The sequence below is a fragment of the Capricornis sumatraensis genome, chromosome 9 (assembly GCF_032405125.1).
Source record: "Capricornis sumatraensis isolate serow.1 chromosome 9, serow.2, whole genome shotgun sequence".
Taxonomy (NCBI): Eukaryota; Metazoa; Chordata; class Mammalia; order Artiodactyla; family Bovidae; genus Capricornis; species Capricornis sumatraensis.
This window is the reverse complement of record NC_091077.1, coordinates 51,404,186-51,419,606: the sequence shown is the minus strand read 5'-3', so window position 1 is coordinate 51,419,606 and position 15,421 is coordinate 51,404,186. Positions and strand designations below refer to the sequence as shown.

The window sequence follows — 15,421 nt, the reverse complement described above, 5'->3', positions numbered from 1 at the left end:
GTAATGGCTGAATTTTACTTGAGTATAAATGTACTATTTTTACTTTAAATGTTTCACTGTTATAGCTACACTAAATATCCTTGTATGTGTATATATACATAAGCAAGTCTGTTTTTAGGACAGATACTTATACAAGTAGAATTGCTGGATTAAAGACTCTTCATATTTAAATTTTTGGAAGTTATGGGAGAGATTTGAGAGGCCCTGGGGGTGCCAGAAGCCAAAGAATCATCAGAAGCCATACAGATCTTTCGTTCCCTAAATACTTTAATTGGCAATTCCACCAGAAGAATGTACATTCCATGATAGCTGGGGCCTTGATACCTTGTCCCAGAAGATACTACCAGGACCTAGAACAAGTTCAGCATCTCAGAACTCACTGAATGAATGAACTCACGTCGGCCAGTGACAGACAAACTCTTCAATCAGAATGCAAAATTTCCTTGGATTTTTAGAAAGACCACAAACATCAAGAAAGTTTCTCTTCTGAGAAATTCTTCTAGGATTGCTCTAGACTCCTAAATTTCCATCCCATCTCCTTCCTCCCCCACTTTTAATTCACCAGCTTGAATCCCTCTTAACACCCATGAGCTAGACAGATCCCTTGGAAACTCAAACCATTTGCCAGTCCCAAGGGAACGTAGAGAAAATGGACTTCAAAATTGCTTTTCAGTAGAGGTAACCAGAAGTCAGATTCCACCAGTATCAAAATGGGAGGGAAATCACTTGAAGTCAAGCTAATTAGCTGCCTGAAGAATACTGAAGCACTGAAGGAACTCAGCACGTTGACAAATTCTCCAGTCTGTCTTGAAAGGGGGAACAAAAGGACCCAGGGGACAAAGGCAGATTCTTACCAGAGGACCTGTAGAACATAGAATCCTGCCAAGGAAAGCACCAACTAATATGCCTACAACAAATACTGTAGGAGAAATTTTGAACCAGTAATGATGCTCTGTGTTTCCAGTGGCAAGATTCAGCATCAGAAATGAAATTAGGAAAAAGATATGTCTTGACAGTAAGGAAATTTTGCACATAAGTCCAAAGGGAAGAGTATATAGTACTCTGAGGGACCCACAAGCGGTTCAGATGCTACATAAAGGTGTCAGAAGAGCTAGATGAGGCAGAAAATGTCAACAACCCATATGGTAGCAGCCTTGTTAACCAAAATAGAGCCCACTTTTCAAGGTACAGAACCAACTAACGTTGCTATAGAATTCACTTGCTTAAAACTCGTGTAATTACCATTTGTGTTTTTTTACTTTAAGGAACTGATTTCCCCCTGCCCCCGCTCTGCATCCCTGGGACCTGGCATAGTATCTGATCCAGAGAATACCAAAGTTGTTTTTACTTTAACCAGTCTGTGCCATCTAATTCTCAAGTTAGACCAAACTAGGCAAGGCAGCTTCTTAATGGTTCTCAGTGGGGCTAGGGGAAGGAACTCTGTCCCTCCATCCCAACCTCCAGGGGACACAGACATCTTTAACTGTCACAACTTGGAGAAGGTGCTATTGGCAACTAGTGAGTAGATGCTAAAGATACTCTAAATATCCTACAATACACAAGGGTGCCCCCACAACAAAGAATTATCCAGGCCAAAATGTCAACAGTGCAAAACTGAGAACCCTGTGCCTAGCCTAACTGCAGATAGTTAAGAAAACACTAAGTTTTCAACCCTGAGCTCTGCTGTTTCAAAACCAGCAGATCAAAGGAGGCTAAAAAATAGGATAAGTTTTTTTAGACTCCTCCAGGCACAGATCCCATCAGAGGGAATTATAACTCGTCTTGAAGGAAATCTAGAAAAAAAGTGACAGGGCTCAAATACAGGGAGAAGAAAAAGTGTGGGGAAGAAAAAAAAACAATACACAGGGAAGAATATAGAATGTTCCCACCAAATGTGAAATAGGCCCAGTCAATGTCATTTATTATACATGTTGAACAGCCTCTGAGACCCAAGGGCTCCCATATGAGGTTTTTTCCTTTTTCTTTTTTGCATCAAACAGGTTCTTCCAAGAGCCTGCTTACAAGGAAGACAAAAACAGGGTAATCTTCAATAAAATGAAACAAATAGGAAAAGCTGAACAGATTTTACATATGAAGAACAAAAGTTTAAAAACTCACCAAACAAAAACCACACCACTCATCCCATTTAATTTCCTGTTACATGCTCTGAAGAAGCTGAGAACACCAGGCCCCAAGGCAGCGATGCTCTTGAGGCTCTAGCTCAGGCTCCCTCTATGTGACAGATTCATGCACACGCACCCACACATACCACAGATCCAGGCAGAAGTACACATGCATGCACAGGTGGCCAGAGAACCGCAAGGGAGATGGAGAGAGGTTGGAGGGCGGGAAGGGGGAGTCAAGGATATACTGTCAACTGGAAACTGGGGACCCAGAGAACCCTTCTGCTGTAGGCTGAGTCAAAATTAAAACAAAGGCAGAACACAGGATAAATGTAGGATGCTCAGATAAGAGATGGACAGATGAAGAGGGAAAGATTCAAGGGAGTTTCGGGAAAGCAGCCTCAGAAGAGGGATTTTTCTTTATTGGGAAATCAGATGGTCAGAGGTCCTGTGTCTCCAGTGATGTACTGAGGCTGACGGAATATGCCACAGCATGTTCCTTTGCATTCTGTGCTCTCTCCCAAGGCAGAGGAAAACCAGAAACACCCACCCTCTAGCCCTCCCCATTGCCACTCTTACCAACTTTCCCCAGTACTTCCCCCAAAATGACGCCCACACACACACAGTTAGGCCCAGCAAAAAGCCAAGCATAGAAAGCCTCAGTAACTCTTCTTGGTGGAACCAAAGCCAGAAAAGCCCATCACAGCTGCCATTTCATCATCCTCCTCAAATGTCAAGTCCTCTTCCGCCCTCCTTTTCTTCTCCTTCTGCTTCTCTTTCTTGTAGGCTTTGGCCTTTTCCTCCTAGAGGGGAAATCACTCAGAATCAGTTCAGACTCCTGAGCAAATCTTGCTGAAACAGAAAGGTGAGTGTCCTTCCCATCTTTAGAAGAAAAATATAGACAAGTAAAATTTCAAGAGCAGAGGAAAAGCCACAGTAAAGATTCTAAGGGACAGGAAAGAGAAGTTTCAGCCTGTGGAAAGCATTTCTTAATCCTACATCCCAGTTCATCTCTAGCTCACAACAAGGTGATAAGAGAAAAGCCACAGGGCATACAGTATAAGCCAGGAGATGGTCTAAGTGCTTCATGTATATTACATACTAAGATCTCTAATATGAGGAAACAGAGGTACAGAGAGGTTATATAGCTTGTCCAAGATTCATAGCCCGTAAGTGGAGGATAATTCTGACCCAGTTAGCCTGGTTCCACAGGCCTAATGGAGACTGCTGCTGCTAAGTCACTTCAGTCGTGTCCGACTCTGTGCGACCCCATTGACGGCAGCCCACCAGGCTCCTCTGTCCCTGGGATTCTCCAGGCAAGAACACTGGAGTGGGTTGCCATTTCCTTCTCCAATGCATGAAAGTGAAAAGTGAAAGTGAAGTCGCTCAGTCGTGTCCGACTCTTAGCGATCCCATGGACTGCAGCCTATCAGGCTCCTCCACCCATGGGATTTTCCAGGCAAGAATACTGGAGTGGGTTGCCACTGCCTTCTCCGAATGGAGACTAGGTGCACTTAATTAATAACTCAGGTAGTAAAAAGAAAAAAAAAAGTATGGCCCAGAAAGTTTAGAAAAAAAGGACAGGTTTAGAGCCATTTCCTTTAGATTATGAGAGTCCCAAACAAGGGCAATAAATGTTTCCCTTACTGTATAGGAGTTCAGGAGACACAATTCTCCTCTGGGAGTGGGAGTGGAATGAGGAAAAGAGCCTACTCATGATTCATAACATAAAATTTAAAGCTGAAGGTGAAGGGAGAGAAGGATAGTAGAGCCTACCTCTTCTCTGAGTTCTTTCATCCGTTCCTCAAAATCATAATCCTTCTGCTTCTCTTCCATCTTCTTCTTGTTTACTTCAAAACGTTTCTTCACTTGATCCAAGGTGGAACGTTCCACACGCATAGACATACCCAGGTTTCGCTGATCTGGGTAGGGTCAACAGAAAAAAAGGTAAGGTTCTTAAAACTTCCTAAGTCCCTCAAAAAGTCTTTTCCTGACATTAAAAACAAAACCAAAAACTCATAAAACATGCAGTAAAAAATATTGGGACTAAAAAAAACTTCTTGGCAGCAGCCCCCAATAACAAGATAAAGCAGCTTTCAACTACTCTTACTGAGCAAATGCACACCAATAGTTAGGCCCAGGAGAAAACCATGTTTTGGACTTGTCGAGAGCCTCGAACATACTTTCACCTCATGGACTCCAGGAACATTAAATAAAGGTAAAGAATGGCCTATGCTGAAGGAACTAGAGAATGCCCTAGACGTAAAAAAGAGGCTCAACAGAAACTACCCTCTCCCTTACCCCATCACCAAAATTCAATCTCAGCCTCAATCACAATCTACCTCCAAGCCTTACGTTTCTTTCCATTAATGTGATCCAAGAAGTTAATGGAGTCTTTCACCACACAGTCACAGACATTGCAGTAGTATCTAGAAAACAAAAAGAAACAACACTAGCTTCAAATTTGCTTATAAAGATTTTATCGTTTTCAGCCAAGAAACTGATAGTATTTAGGTAAAAATTCTTTTTAGAGGAGACACTTCTCATTTCCACAAAGCCTTTGCTCTTGGAAGAGTGTGGCTTCCAGCCTCCAAGATGGCCCCCACAATGATGCCACCTATATTCCTACCCTATATAGGCCCTTCCCAATTTGTACCAGGGTTAGTCCATGTGATCAATAAGTTATATCAAAAGTGATGCTATGTCACTTCCAAGATTGGGTTTTTTTAAAAAAACATGCATTCTGCTTAGTCTGTTCATGTAGGTCACCTACTCTGGGGAAGCCACTTGCTTTGTTGTGAGCAGCACTACGGAGTGGCCCATAGAGCATAGAACTGAGGCCTCCAAATCACAGTCACATGACACAGTTTGGACAAAGATCCTCCAGCCCCACTTACACCTCAGATGAATGCAGACCCAGCAGACACCCTGATGTCAGCTTTGTGAGAGACCCTGAGCCAGAACTATTTAGATAAGCCTTTTCCATATTACTTACCCACGTGAGATATTGTGAGCTATTCTTTGTTTTATGCTGCTAAATACTGGGTTAATGTATTAACACAAATAGCAATAGATAACTAACACAAAGAGGAAAGTTAACAGTGAGTTTACTCAGAGAAGCAGCTCAGAGAAGTGTCACTTATTGTTATCTGTGTTATGCTCCTGCTGGAAAACACACCTAGACAGAGTAGTAGTGTTAGGCAAAAAGATGAAGAGTTCTTGTGAGACCTTTCTTCCTAAAGGTAAGGGTGTAGAAGAAGGTGCACAACCAGAAAATACATAACTACAACTTCTGTAGCCAGTCTTGAACCTCAACTCCCTTTATTCATGGTCAACAGTTTCTGAGCTCCATTTTAGTTGCACCTAATTTCTCCCCTAGAAATCTCCTCAGTAGTCCTTTCCTTCATTTCTTCCTTTGGAAGGAGAACAAATAATCCCTTTTAAAATATTAAGAAGTAGATACAGTGCTAATATGAAGAAGCCTACAGAGTAACCCCCTCTTACAGACATGTTAACTAGAGACCCTGGAAGGAAATGGATGGAATTACAGGAAACAAGGTTGTTATTCTGGGGGCAGGTACTGAGCGTAACATTTCCTGGCTGCAGAGAAAGATGAAAAGCCACTCACCCTCCCATCTCAGACTGTGGGGTAGTCTTGGTAATGACAATTGTCTTTCCGAGTTTGGATTCCAGGTCCACCTTGTAGTCCCTATGCCGGAGAAGCTCTCGCTTAACTGGCTGCACTGGTTTTCCTGAAATATAATGGGGAAGGAAGTCCCTTCATTATTAGAGTTCCTTAACCAGAAAAGAAAAGAAATGCATAAAGTCCAAAATCCAGAGGTCTACTTTCATTTCTTTTGTGAAACATGAAGCAAAGGACACAACAGTCACTTGTAGCAGCAGCTAAGGAGAAGCTCAACACAAAAAAATGACAAGCAATTCTTAACTCTCTACATCTTATCTCCACTTTAAAGCCAAAGAATCTAAAAGCAATTTTTTAAATGCAATAATTAACTGAAGGCAAGAGTTGTGAATCTGCACAAAAAGCAACCTTTTAAAAGAACAGCAAGACTACTCTTAAAAGGGAGACCAATATTTAGGAAATAATCTGTTGCATGCCAAGCACTATTATACAAGTTACATAAAAACTAAAAGGTTTAGAGTGTGTAACCTGGTGTGGAAGAAGGCAGAAGAATGTACGGTTTGAAAACAGACGAGAAAGGAAGATATTTCTTTCTACATAGTGGAATCTCTAGAAGAGGAGCACCAACTCCCTGACACTGTCTATCGCACAGAGAACAGACCTAGACGCTAGGTTAAATAATACCATGTTTCCTGCTGAGAGAAAAAGAGGCTCTTCAATAGTAGTTAACACACAGCAGCGAAATACTCCTCCTCCTGTCGCTACTAAGGATTCCACTCTCTTCTCTGTACCGGAGGAAAGTACTAAATGAGCCAAGCAAAGGCAGAGCAAGGAAGCCGAAAATCACAGAGCTGGAAAGCACCTCAAAAGCACTTCAATCCATCTCGCTTTCACCTTATACCTGAAGAAATCGAAAACTAGGGAGGCAATACTCTGCCAGATATTACAGAAGTATGGAGGACAGCGCATTTCAACTCCCCACCCACTCACTCTCCAACCACTACATCGCCTCTACAACACAGTTAGCACTTAATGGAGCAAGTACCCACCATCCTTCTTTTCTCTCTCTTCCGTGAGCCTCTTCTCGGCGAGCTTCTCATATTCATCTTTGTCCCACTTTCGGCGAAAGTCCAAGTTTTTTGTCTGGGGGAAGAAAAATGCGCTTAAGATTCGCCGCTAATCGTGTCCAACTCCTGGAAAAACTGAAGAAACCGCATCCACACTGCCAAGGTGGCCCAGGACCTGAAGAGAGTGAAGCCTCTCCGGACACCACCAGGAGGCTAAGGTTACCTCAGGACCCCAACCCGAGCCCTCCCCGGTTCCACAGACCCTGCGCGAGAGCCTCACTGGGGAGCTCTTGAACTGGAGCCATTATGTTGCGAAGAGGCGTCGGGAAGCCAGCTGGGTGTGGAATATTCAACGCCGAGAAGCCACCCTCTACCCGCGACTCCAAGCCTCCTCACACACAACACCTACCCCACTGCCTGACGCCATCTTCACTGCGAAGTGAATGGGAAGCCGGAAAATGCCGTAAAAAGCGGCCTTGAGCCGTAAAGCAAGCTTGCCTCCAATCAGCTTAGAGTCTCGTGTTCTCAACGAGCGAAGAACGGGAGGGCTTCGAAAACACGATTGTCAGCCCCGCCTCCGCGCCAAGGAAATGGCGCATGCGTAAGGGAAGTATGAAGCAACACGGAAGTAAGGGCGCCTGCAAACGTTTTCGTCCTGGCTTTCAAAACAGGCAGATTCAACTCATCTTAACAAGAGGAAAATAAGATTCAGATCAGTGCTCTCTGATCTAGTCTAATAAACTTGCGTGCATTTCAGGAGTTTCCAAACATTTTAGGATGAAGCGCTGTTATACGGTCTCAAATGCTTCACTTTAGTGATTCACCGCAAGCACTAAAAATACGGGCTCAGAGCACTTAACTGAAAAGATTGCAGCCTTCCCAACACACAAATACAAATCGCTTTTTGCAGTTTGTCTCTTTATCTTGAAGCAATGCTACCACCCTTTGGTTCACTCATTTTTCCTCCAGCTGAGTACATTAGGGTCATTCAATCCATCAGTTTCAGTTCAGTTCAGTCGCTCAGTCGTGTCCGACTCTTTGCGACCCCATGAATCGCAGCACGCCAGGCTTCCCTCTCCATCACCAACTCCATAGGGCACAGTTTAAACAACATGATCGGACTTGGGAAGGTGGGTATCAGCAAAACTCCCGTGAAGAACTCTAGCAGATGTCTCACTATACACTGATTCAGTGGTGTGACTTTATCTCTAAGTTGGGGGAAGAGGGAACTGTGGCCACTTCCTTCACTCAATACAGAAACATCACCCCAGGGAGATTACTCCTAGTTCACAGAATCCTCCCGTGTACACTCAAGGGTTTTCCATGGCCTACGCAAACCAACCCCTTGATAACAATTACTCAAACTACTCCATTAAAATTTTATTTAATATATTATACAACCACTTCAAGAACAGCTACCTCCATGGCAGGACATGGAAGTCAGAGAAGTGATTCCGGCACAGGTAATGGGCCCCCAAAACATATCTCCATCTTGTCAGGTCACCTATTAAGTTCAACATTCAAGATTATTAAACAAACAGGCTCACCCTGTTATTATTAACAGTGGATGGGCTAGAGAGATGTCACATCAATACGGGCAGTGCAATGCCCTTAGGATAGCATCTCTGTTCTCAAACAAAACAGAAAGAAGTCATTTCCCGTCCTTGCTGTCTCCCCAAAACTCCCTGGACAGCCCATGACTAGGTTTTGGACAAACTTTCCAGAAGCCATAGTGGAAGGCTAAATATTTGACTTTTGATCTCAATGGTTCAGAATCCTCTCAATCTGAGGTGACTTTCCAAGAAACTTGCTGACAGCAACCATCTCAGCACATTGTTGGTAGCGTTCAATGGCATTTCAAATCTGCCATCTGCCTTGGCAGTTAGAGCGTATCTCTTTCACATACCAGCCATCTGTGCCCAGGCATAGCTGCTCACACTAGCCTAGGAGTCCTCAGAGCGTTCTACAGTTCTGTATGCAGAAAGGATGAAGGATCCAGACACACTTGTCATCCATTCTGGCCACCAGGTGTGAAGTCCATTAGGAAGTCAGTCCTAGGTGAAACCTTTTCTACAAAGATCAGCAGATGGCATTCAGGTAATGATCAAGACTCAGACAGTCGTTTCTGAACTTCAGCCACTAGATTTTCCCGTTTAATGGCCACCTGAAACATAAGAGAACCCTCACATGACAAACTAGAGAGTGATACTAGATTTCTTAGCCTCTATTCTTCTGGATTCATTTAACTCTCCAACTGCTCCCACTACTTGGGCAACCAGTAGGGAGGAATATGTGCTTCAACCTGACCTGGAGAATGTTCCCCCTCAAGACTAAAGTGATTCAAACACCTAATCTATGTCTGTTTGTTGATTAATCTTGAAATACCCATGGAGATTTCACTTGTCCTTCTGCCCATCCAGCCAATCATCAGCTATAATGGTTTCCCAGGATGGCGCCTCATTCACCTCTATCACTATTAACCCTGGAGATACTTCCACAGCTAAAATATACATATTTCTCAAAGAATCTAAGAAAGGTAGAAACACTTGGTCCCTTCTATTTCTGGCTGGCCTGACTCACCTCCTCCCTGCTGGGCACTGAACGGAGCTTGATGACCCCTTCCTTCAGTTCTTGCTCACCAATGATGACCACCAGTGGAATTCCCATGTTCTCACAGTAGTGCAGTTGGGGTAGTAGTTTAGGGTTGTTCTTATACATCAGCTCTGCCTGAAAAGGGTGAAGTTAAGAATAGGGAATTTAGAAGTTAAGTATACCACTGAAATCCCAGGAGCAAACATATCTAAAAAGTAAGTAGCTAGCCTACTTGTACCCTAAGAAGATACTCCAGTGAAGACTAGAAAGGTCTTGAGTTCCACCCTAGGTATAAGCTAGAAGCGGGCCTGGTGCACGAATTCTACCTAGATGGTGCGGATTTTAGCTCCTTTATACCTTGATCCCAGCATCCCAAAGCTCTGCAATCAGCTTCAACCGTTCTTGAAGAAAGTTCTTCTGTGGTGTGGCCACAAACACTTGGGTCTCTGTGGTCCGTATCTTCTCACCAAAAGTCTAGTAAAAGAGAGAGAGAAAGTAAACTAATAAAAACTTCTTTTGCACCAATATTTCAAAAAAACAAAAACAATCATCAAAAAACAGTCTAACTGCACCTCCAAAAACGAGTTTTTAAGGTATGCAGCCCCACTCTAACCCTACCAAGGACCTACCTTCATCTTCTGCTCCACAATGGAGAAGATTCGCTCTACCCCAATGCTGAGCCCCACACATGGCACCTTGTGGCCTCTGGGGTCAAACATGCCCACCAGCCCATCATAGCGACCACCAGCAGCCACGCTGCCCACATTCAGTGGCTCCTCCTCAGCATGCACTGGGGTCTGTAGCAGCACTGCTTCATAGATCACTCCTGTATAGTAGTCCAGGCCTCGAGCCAAGCTCAGGTCAAAGGAGACCTGCAGAGACAAAGTTATAGTCAATGTCACAAAAGACTCAGGACCCTGAGAGCCCTAGACACAGCAAGAGGTCAACTCCCTACTCAGCTAACCTTCTCAGCAACTCCAAATACAGTCAAGTATTCAAACAGCAGCTTCAGGTCTCCCAACCCCTCTAGGGCCTGCTTGTTCTGGGATAGTCTGGGATCCTGGAACATTTGCTCCACCAAGGATATCCCACCTGGGGAAACATGTGGGGAGAAATAAGGTCTGTGCTATACACCCAGATGTGTTTCATTCAAATTTAACCCTAATGTGCTCCAACAAGTCCTCCTCATTTAAAAAAAAAAAAAAAAAAAAGATCTTGATCACATCCGACCAGATTTCCCTCATCTACCTCCATTTTTGACATCTGAAGACATAACTAGTTACAGTAAGTAAAGTGAAGTCACTCAGTCGTGTCCGACTCTTTGCAACCCGTGGACTGTAGCCCACCAAGCTCCTCTGTCCATGGGATTCTCTAGGCAAGAATACTGGAGTGGGTTGCCATTTCCTTCTCCAGGACAGTAAGTAAAAAGGTTATTAAATTCAAACCAGGCTCTGGAACTGAGCACATTTGTGGAAAGGAGCTGTTTCAGAGGCAGAAGTTATACACGGATCACCCTTACTCTGGTTCTATCACGTACCTCTAAAATAAAAAACACTGGTTCTTACCATGACATTGGACATAATCCCCAATTCGATCAGCAACTTCAGGAGCCAGGCCTTTCTTTACCACCATCTCATGTCTCACATCTTTCCAAGATATCTGCACAAACATCCAAATATTAGGCTAGCCCCAAGATCCCTCTTTCTCTAAATGGAAAAGGACATCTTGTTTCATTCATTATGTATGTCACAAGTAGCTAACACTATACTCAGCACAGTTAGAGGCATCTTAGGAAATCTAGCCATAATCTCCACTGCACAGCAAAATTCAGGTCTTGTTTCAAATGTCTCCTTACATTCCTCCCAGAAATAACTCACTTCTGGCCACAATCTCCTCTAAGGGTATAGGTTTGAAGACAGGGTCTACTGAAGCATGTCTTCTTCGTTACCTTGTCTAGTTTGTCTACCGAAGAGCAAATGGCATGGAACTTGCTTTCAGGAACACCACAGACAGCAAATATCCCATCCAAAATCCGCCGGTCATTGACCTGTGAACTCAATGGAAGCAACCCAAATGCCTTGTCAATGACCTCTCCATCAAAACAATGGCAGTCTCAACTCTCCTGACTCAAAAGGAACAGAAGTTTCACAGAATGATTATACAGATATAGATATTAAATGCAACACCTGTACAAAGAAAATCCTAGAGCTATAGGCTCAATGGCTGGTGTCACCTATGTCTTGAGACAGTTGAGACAGCATTAGGCCAAATACAGAGTTCGCCTCTCAATCCTCAGCTCTGGCCTCACCTTAATGAGAAAATCCCCCAAGTGCAATTCGCTAAGGATTTCACACATGATCTTCAAACATTCTGCATCAGGGATCATAGGGTCAAATTGACCAGCAATGTCAAAATCCTGCAGCAAAAAAAAGATGGGAAAAAAATTACTGAGCAGCCAGTTCCCCGGTTGTGGTCCCCAGAACTATCAAACCATGCTGCCTCCATCAGGTCTCTTACACACTGGTAGAACTCCCGGTAGCGGCCTTGGACTATGGTTGGGCTCTCCCGCCGCCACACTTTTCCAACATGATAGCGTTTCATCTTCTTCACTTTATTCATGGCCAGATAACGAGCAAAAGGGACCTCACATAAATAGGTTAAGGAAGAACGATACTGCATCCAAAGTTTAGGCCCAGTGGAAGGACATTAGGGAGGACTGGGGCTCTATCAATCAGATCTCACCCACCAGAATTAGAACAAGGGCCTTCTTTGTCTCCTTTCTCACTATACCCATGGCTTAGCAATCAATATATGTTAAATAGTGTCAGACGAAGGAATTTCAGCTAGCAAGACTTAAGTTCTGCAAAAAGCAGTGGAAACAGAGATAGAAATGACCCAAGAACTTCAAGTCTGGGCATTCCCTCCCACTCAGATCAATTCTTGACTGTCTTGGAAGAGTCAAGCTTCAGAACCTGGATTTGTCTACAATTTCTAGGTCAATTTTTCTTCAAATGCTCAAGGACCACCTACATCCTAATTCCCAAGTACTTATTTAAAATGCAGATTGCTAACTCCCACTCCAGCTACAGAATTAAGAACATCAGCAGCTAGAGGTCAAGAATTTATATTTCGGCAAGCTTCCCCCAGGGATGCTGACATACTTTTTTTTTTTTTTGGCTGCACTGCATGGCATGGGGGAATCTCAGTTCCCCAACCAGGGATCGAACCTGCACCCCGTGCATGAGTCTTATCACTGAATCACCAGGGAAGGTCACCTAACACACTATAAACTTTAAATGACAAGGCACTAGGACAGGCTGTGCTGGCAGAATTGCCTTCTGGAAGAAACTAGAAGTAAAGACTGCTGCCAATAAGACTATAGGGTCCCAGAGCCGCTCTTTCTCGGTTAGCCACAGTCGCCCTCTGGGTTTGAAAGAGGGAAGCCTCCAGAACTCAGGATACAGTAAGGTCATAGCGCAATGACAACAGCTCTCCGCCCTGATCCTTCAGATCATAGATGAGCCCAGAGTCCTCTCCATACTTCTCAGTAAGTATTTCCTACAGAGGTCAAACAGAAAGTGCCATGGTTAAAAGGAAAACTCCAGAACATAGGCTAGAAGCCCTTTAGAAAATAAGGCAGGTGAAGAAATGGGGTTCCTGTACTTTTTTCTCCTCTTACCTTTAGTTCAAATGCCGGGGTATCCAACCCCTTTGCTCCATGACGTTTAAAGCAGCTAACAACCACATTAAGAATTTTCTCCCTCACCACCATCTGCTGGGGACTAAGATCTCTGGTACCCTAGAAATCAAAAGGAGCCAGAGTAAAAACAAAATCAAGTCCATTTAAGACAAAGAGTTAAACTATATCTACAATCTAAGGTCTGGAGTTGAAATCACTTTGCGATCAGATGACTATGAGCCCTACCCAGTACCTCCAGAATAGTAAAGACTTTTTAAAAATTAGTTTAAAAAAATGTTAAAAGTAGGGAATTCCCTGAGGGTCTAGTGGGTAGGACTCTGTGTTTAGGAAATGGGTTCAATCCCTGGTCAGGAAACTAAGATCCTGCACTGTAAGACACAGAGTATGGCCAAAACAAATAAAAACATTAAAAGTGGTTGGGAAGGGAAGCAGAGGGCAGAACTCTAAGGCACTTTAATGGACAGGGTGGGGTACAGGGTATTACCTTTGGGGTCTTGATAATAAAATTTGACTTCTCTTGATGAGGTTTCAGTTGGGATGCAAACAGTGCCTCTGCAACCTGGCAGAAAAAAATGTGAGATACAGTTCCTCTCATACTGGCCAGAGGAACTTCCCTGGTGGTCCAGCAGCTAAGGCTCCACACTCCCAATGCAGGGGGGCTGGGTTTGATCCCTGGTCCTCTGGATCCCACATGCTGCAACTGAGAGTTCCCATGCCACAACTAAAAGATTCTGCATGCTGCAACTAAGACTTAGTGCAGCCAAATACTGGCCAGAACTGTGGTATGTGGACTGTGGCCCTGTGCACCACCAACCTGCAAATACTTTTGGCCCTGAGCAATAGGAACTCTGAACACTACGCTATCTATCCTAATCTCAGCGCACTTCCAAAAACCCAGCTGTATATGCAATATATAGAAGATCAGGTGTTTACCATACAAGCTTCCTGCAAATACAACCACCATATTTGGAGTTTTCAAATATATGGAAAAGTTTAACCACCCAAAAACAATGAAGGCACAAAGAAACCCAAGACTACTACCACTGACCATCTAGGAGTAGGGACTAGTATGATCTCCAGTTCTCAGTTTCCACTCAAAGAGCAAAAAATAAAAATTGTTAATAAGACAGCAACGGTCATTAGGCTTAGAGATAGGGAAAAAATAACTTGAAGACAGAAGAGAACCAGCCCAAGAACAGCCCATTCTTTTTCTTCCAAGAACAGAGAACAATGCCTGTGGAACAAACAGGAATGGATTAAAAAAAAAAAAAAAAAAAGATTAGTAGGATGCTGTGACTGCAAATAACAAAAGATATGCACCCTGTTGGTCATGATAACACAAAGCATGTACTAGGAAGTCATCCGTGTCTTTCCCAAGGTAAAACAGAATCTGTGATTTTATTACCAGCAGACTGTACACCCTTCCAGAAATATAGAGGGTGTAGTTCCTACTTTGGCTGATTCTATCCTCCAAGTCAGGGCAGTGAAGCCCACAGCCCCTCCTAAGAATCCATAATCTTTGAAAACTACAAACTGGGATGAGGGAGATTCATTTTGAGGTAAATTCTAACCTGAACTCATCCTACTTAGGGTCGTTAGTGGGAATGATCACATTCTTTGCTTAAAAAATTTTTTTAATGTTTTTGACCCCAAAAGGTTCAGATACGGGATTGTGGACCTGTACTAAAACGCTCCCTTACTACGCAGCCACACAAGTCATTTAACCTTGCAGCCTCCGCTTCCTCATCTATAAAATGGAAATATAACCCCAACCTCTCAAGATTGCTTTGATGATTAAATAATAAAGCATCCTAAAGGCCTTAGCTCTGTGTCGGTACATGGAGGGCACTCACTAAATACCGACTGTAATACGGCTGGAGTACAGGCTGAAAGTCCATGCTTTCAGACCTGGAGATCCTGCCCCGACAGACCAGAGCTACCTCAGTCTGGCTCACCTGACTGTGAGAACGGACTGCCCTGATGCACACAGCACCGGGCGGCCGCCGGAGCTGACCAAGCAACACAGTCCAGGCTCTCCTATGCAGGAGTCGGAGCTGGGGCATCTCGCGGCAGGAAGCAGAATTTCCGGAACAAGAGGCAAAGAACCTAAGAATGAGGCAGACAGGACCCCAGGAAGGGTTACAGGACACTGTGGAGGCGAAGCCGAGCACCAAAGATGAGATAAGTGTTTCGACACTTCCCAAACCTAGCACGCTAGCCCCACTCTTCTCCGGCTCCCGCCCGGCCTCCGCACTTCCGGTAGGAGCCGGAAGTAATTTTTTTATTGGGCGGTGGC

At 43.9% G+C, this 15,421-nt stretch overlaps 2 protein-coding genes across 4 annotated transcripts; both read right to left on the bottom strand.

Annotated features, from left to right (window-relative positions):
• Window positions 1–299: 299 nt before the first annotated feature.
• ZMAT2 (zinc finger matrin-type 2) lies at window positions 300–7,296 on the bottom strand. The gene is made up of 6 exons (XM_068980281.1): window positions 7,243–7,296; window positions 6,816–6,909; window positions 5,752–5,875; window positions 4,479–4,552; window positions 3,900–4,045; window positions 300–2,926 (listed from the first exon to the last, which is right to left on the bottom strand). Exons 1-6 carry the CDS (start codon window positions 7,258–7,260, stop codon window positions 2,783–2,785), a joined length of 600 nt encoding a protein of 199 aa, XP_068836382.1. The 5' UTR covers window positions 7,261–7,296; the 3' UTR covers window positions 300–2,782.
• Window positions 7,297–8,215: 919 nt separating this feature from the next.
• Window positions 8,216–15,344, bottom strand: LOC138086442 (histidine--tRNA ligase, mitochondrial). Of its 3 annotated transcripts, XM_068981243.1 has the most exons (14): window positions 15,081–15,344; window positions 13,940–13,957; window positions 13,610–13,684; window positions 13,105–13,224; window positions 12,888–12,983; window positions 11,943–12,068; window positions 11,734–11,841; window positions 11,374–11,472; window positions 10,991–11,084; window positions 10,390–10,517; window positions 10,055–10,297; window positions 9,783–9,899; window positions 9,414–9,560; window positions 8,216–8,997 (listed from the first exon to the last, which is right to left on the bottom strand). In XM_068981243.1, the coding sequence occupies exons 1-14, from the start codon at window positions 15,186–15,188 to the stop codon at window positions 8,938–8,940; spliced, it is 1,539 nt and encodes a 512-aa protein (XP_068837344.1). In that variant the 5' UTR covers window positions 15,189–15,344; the 3' UTR covers window positions 8,216–8,937. The 3 variants fall into 3 exon arrangements, with proteins under 3 accessions (XP_068837344.1, XP_068837343.1, XP_068837345.1); XM_068981242.1 differs by lacking the exon at window positions 13,940–13,957; XM_068981244.1 differs by lacking the exons at window positions 13,610–13,684; window positions 13,940–13,957.
• Window positions 15,345–15,421: the final 77 nt, after the last annotated feature.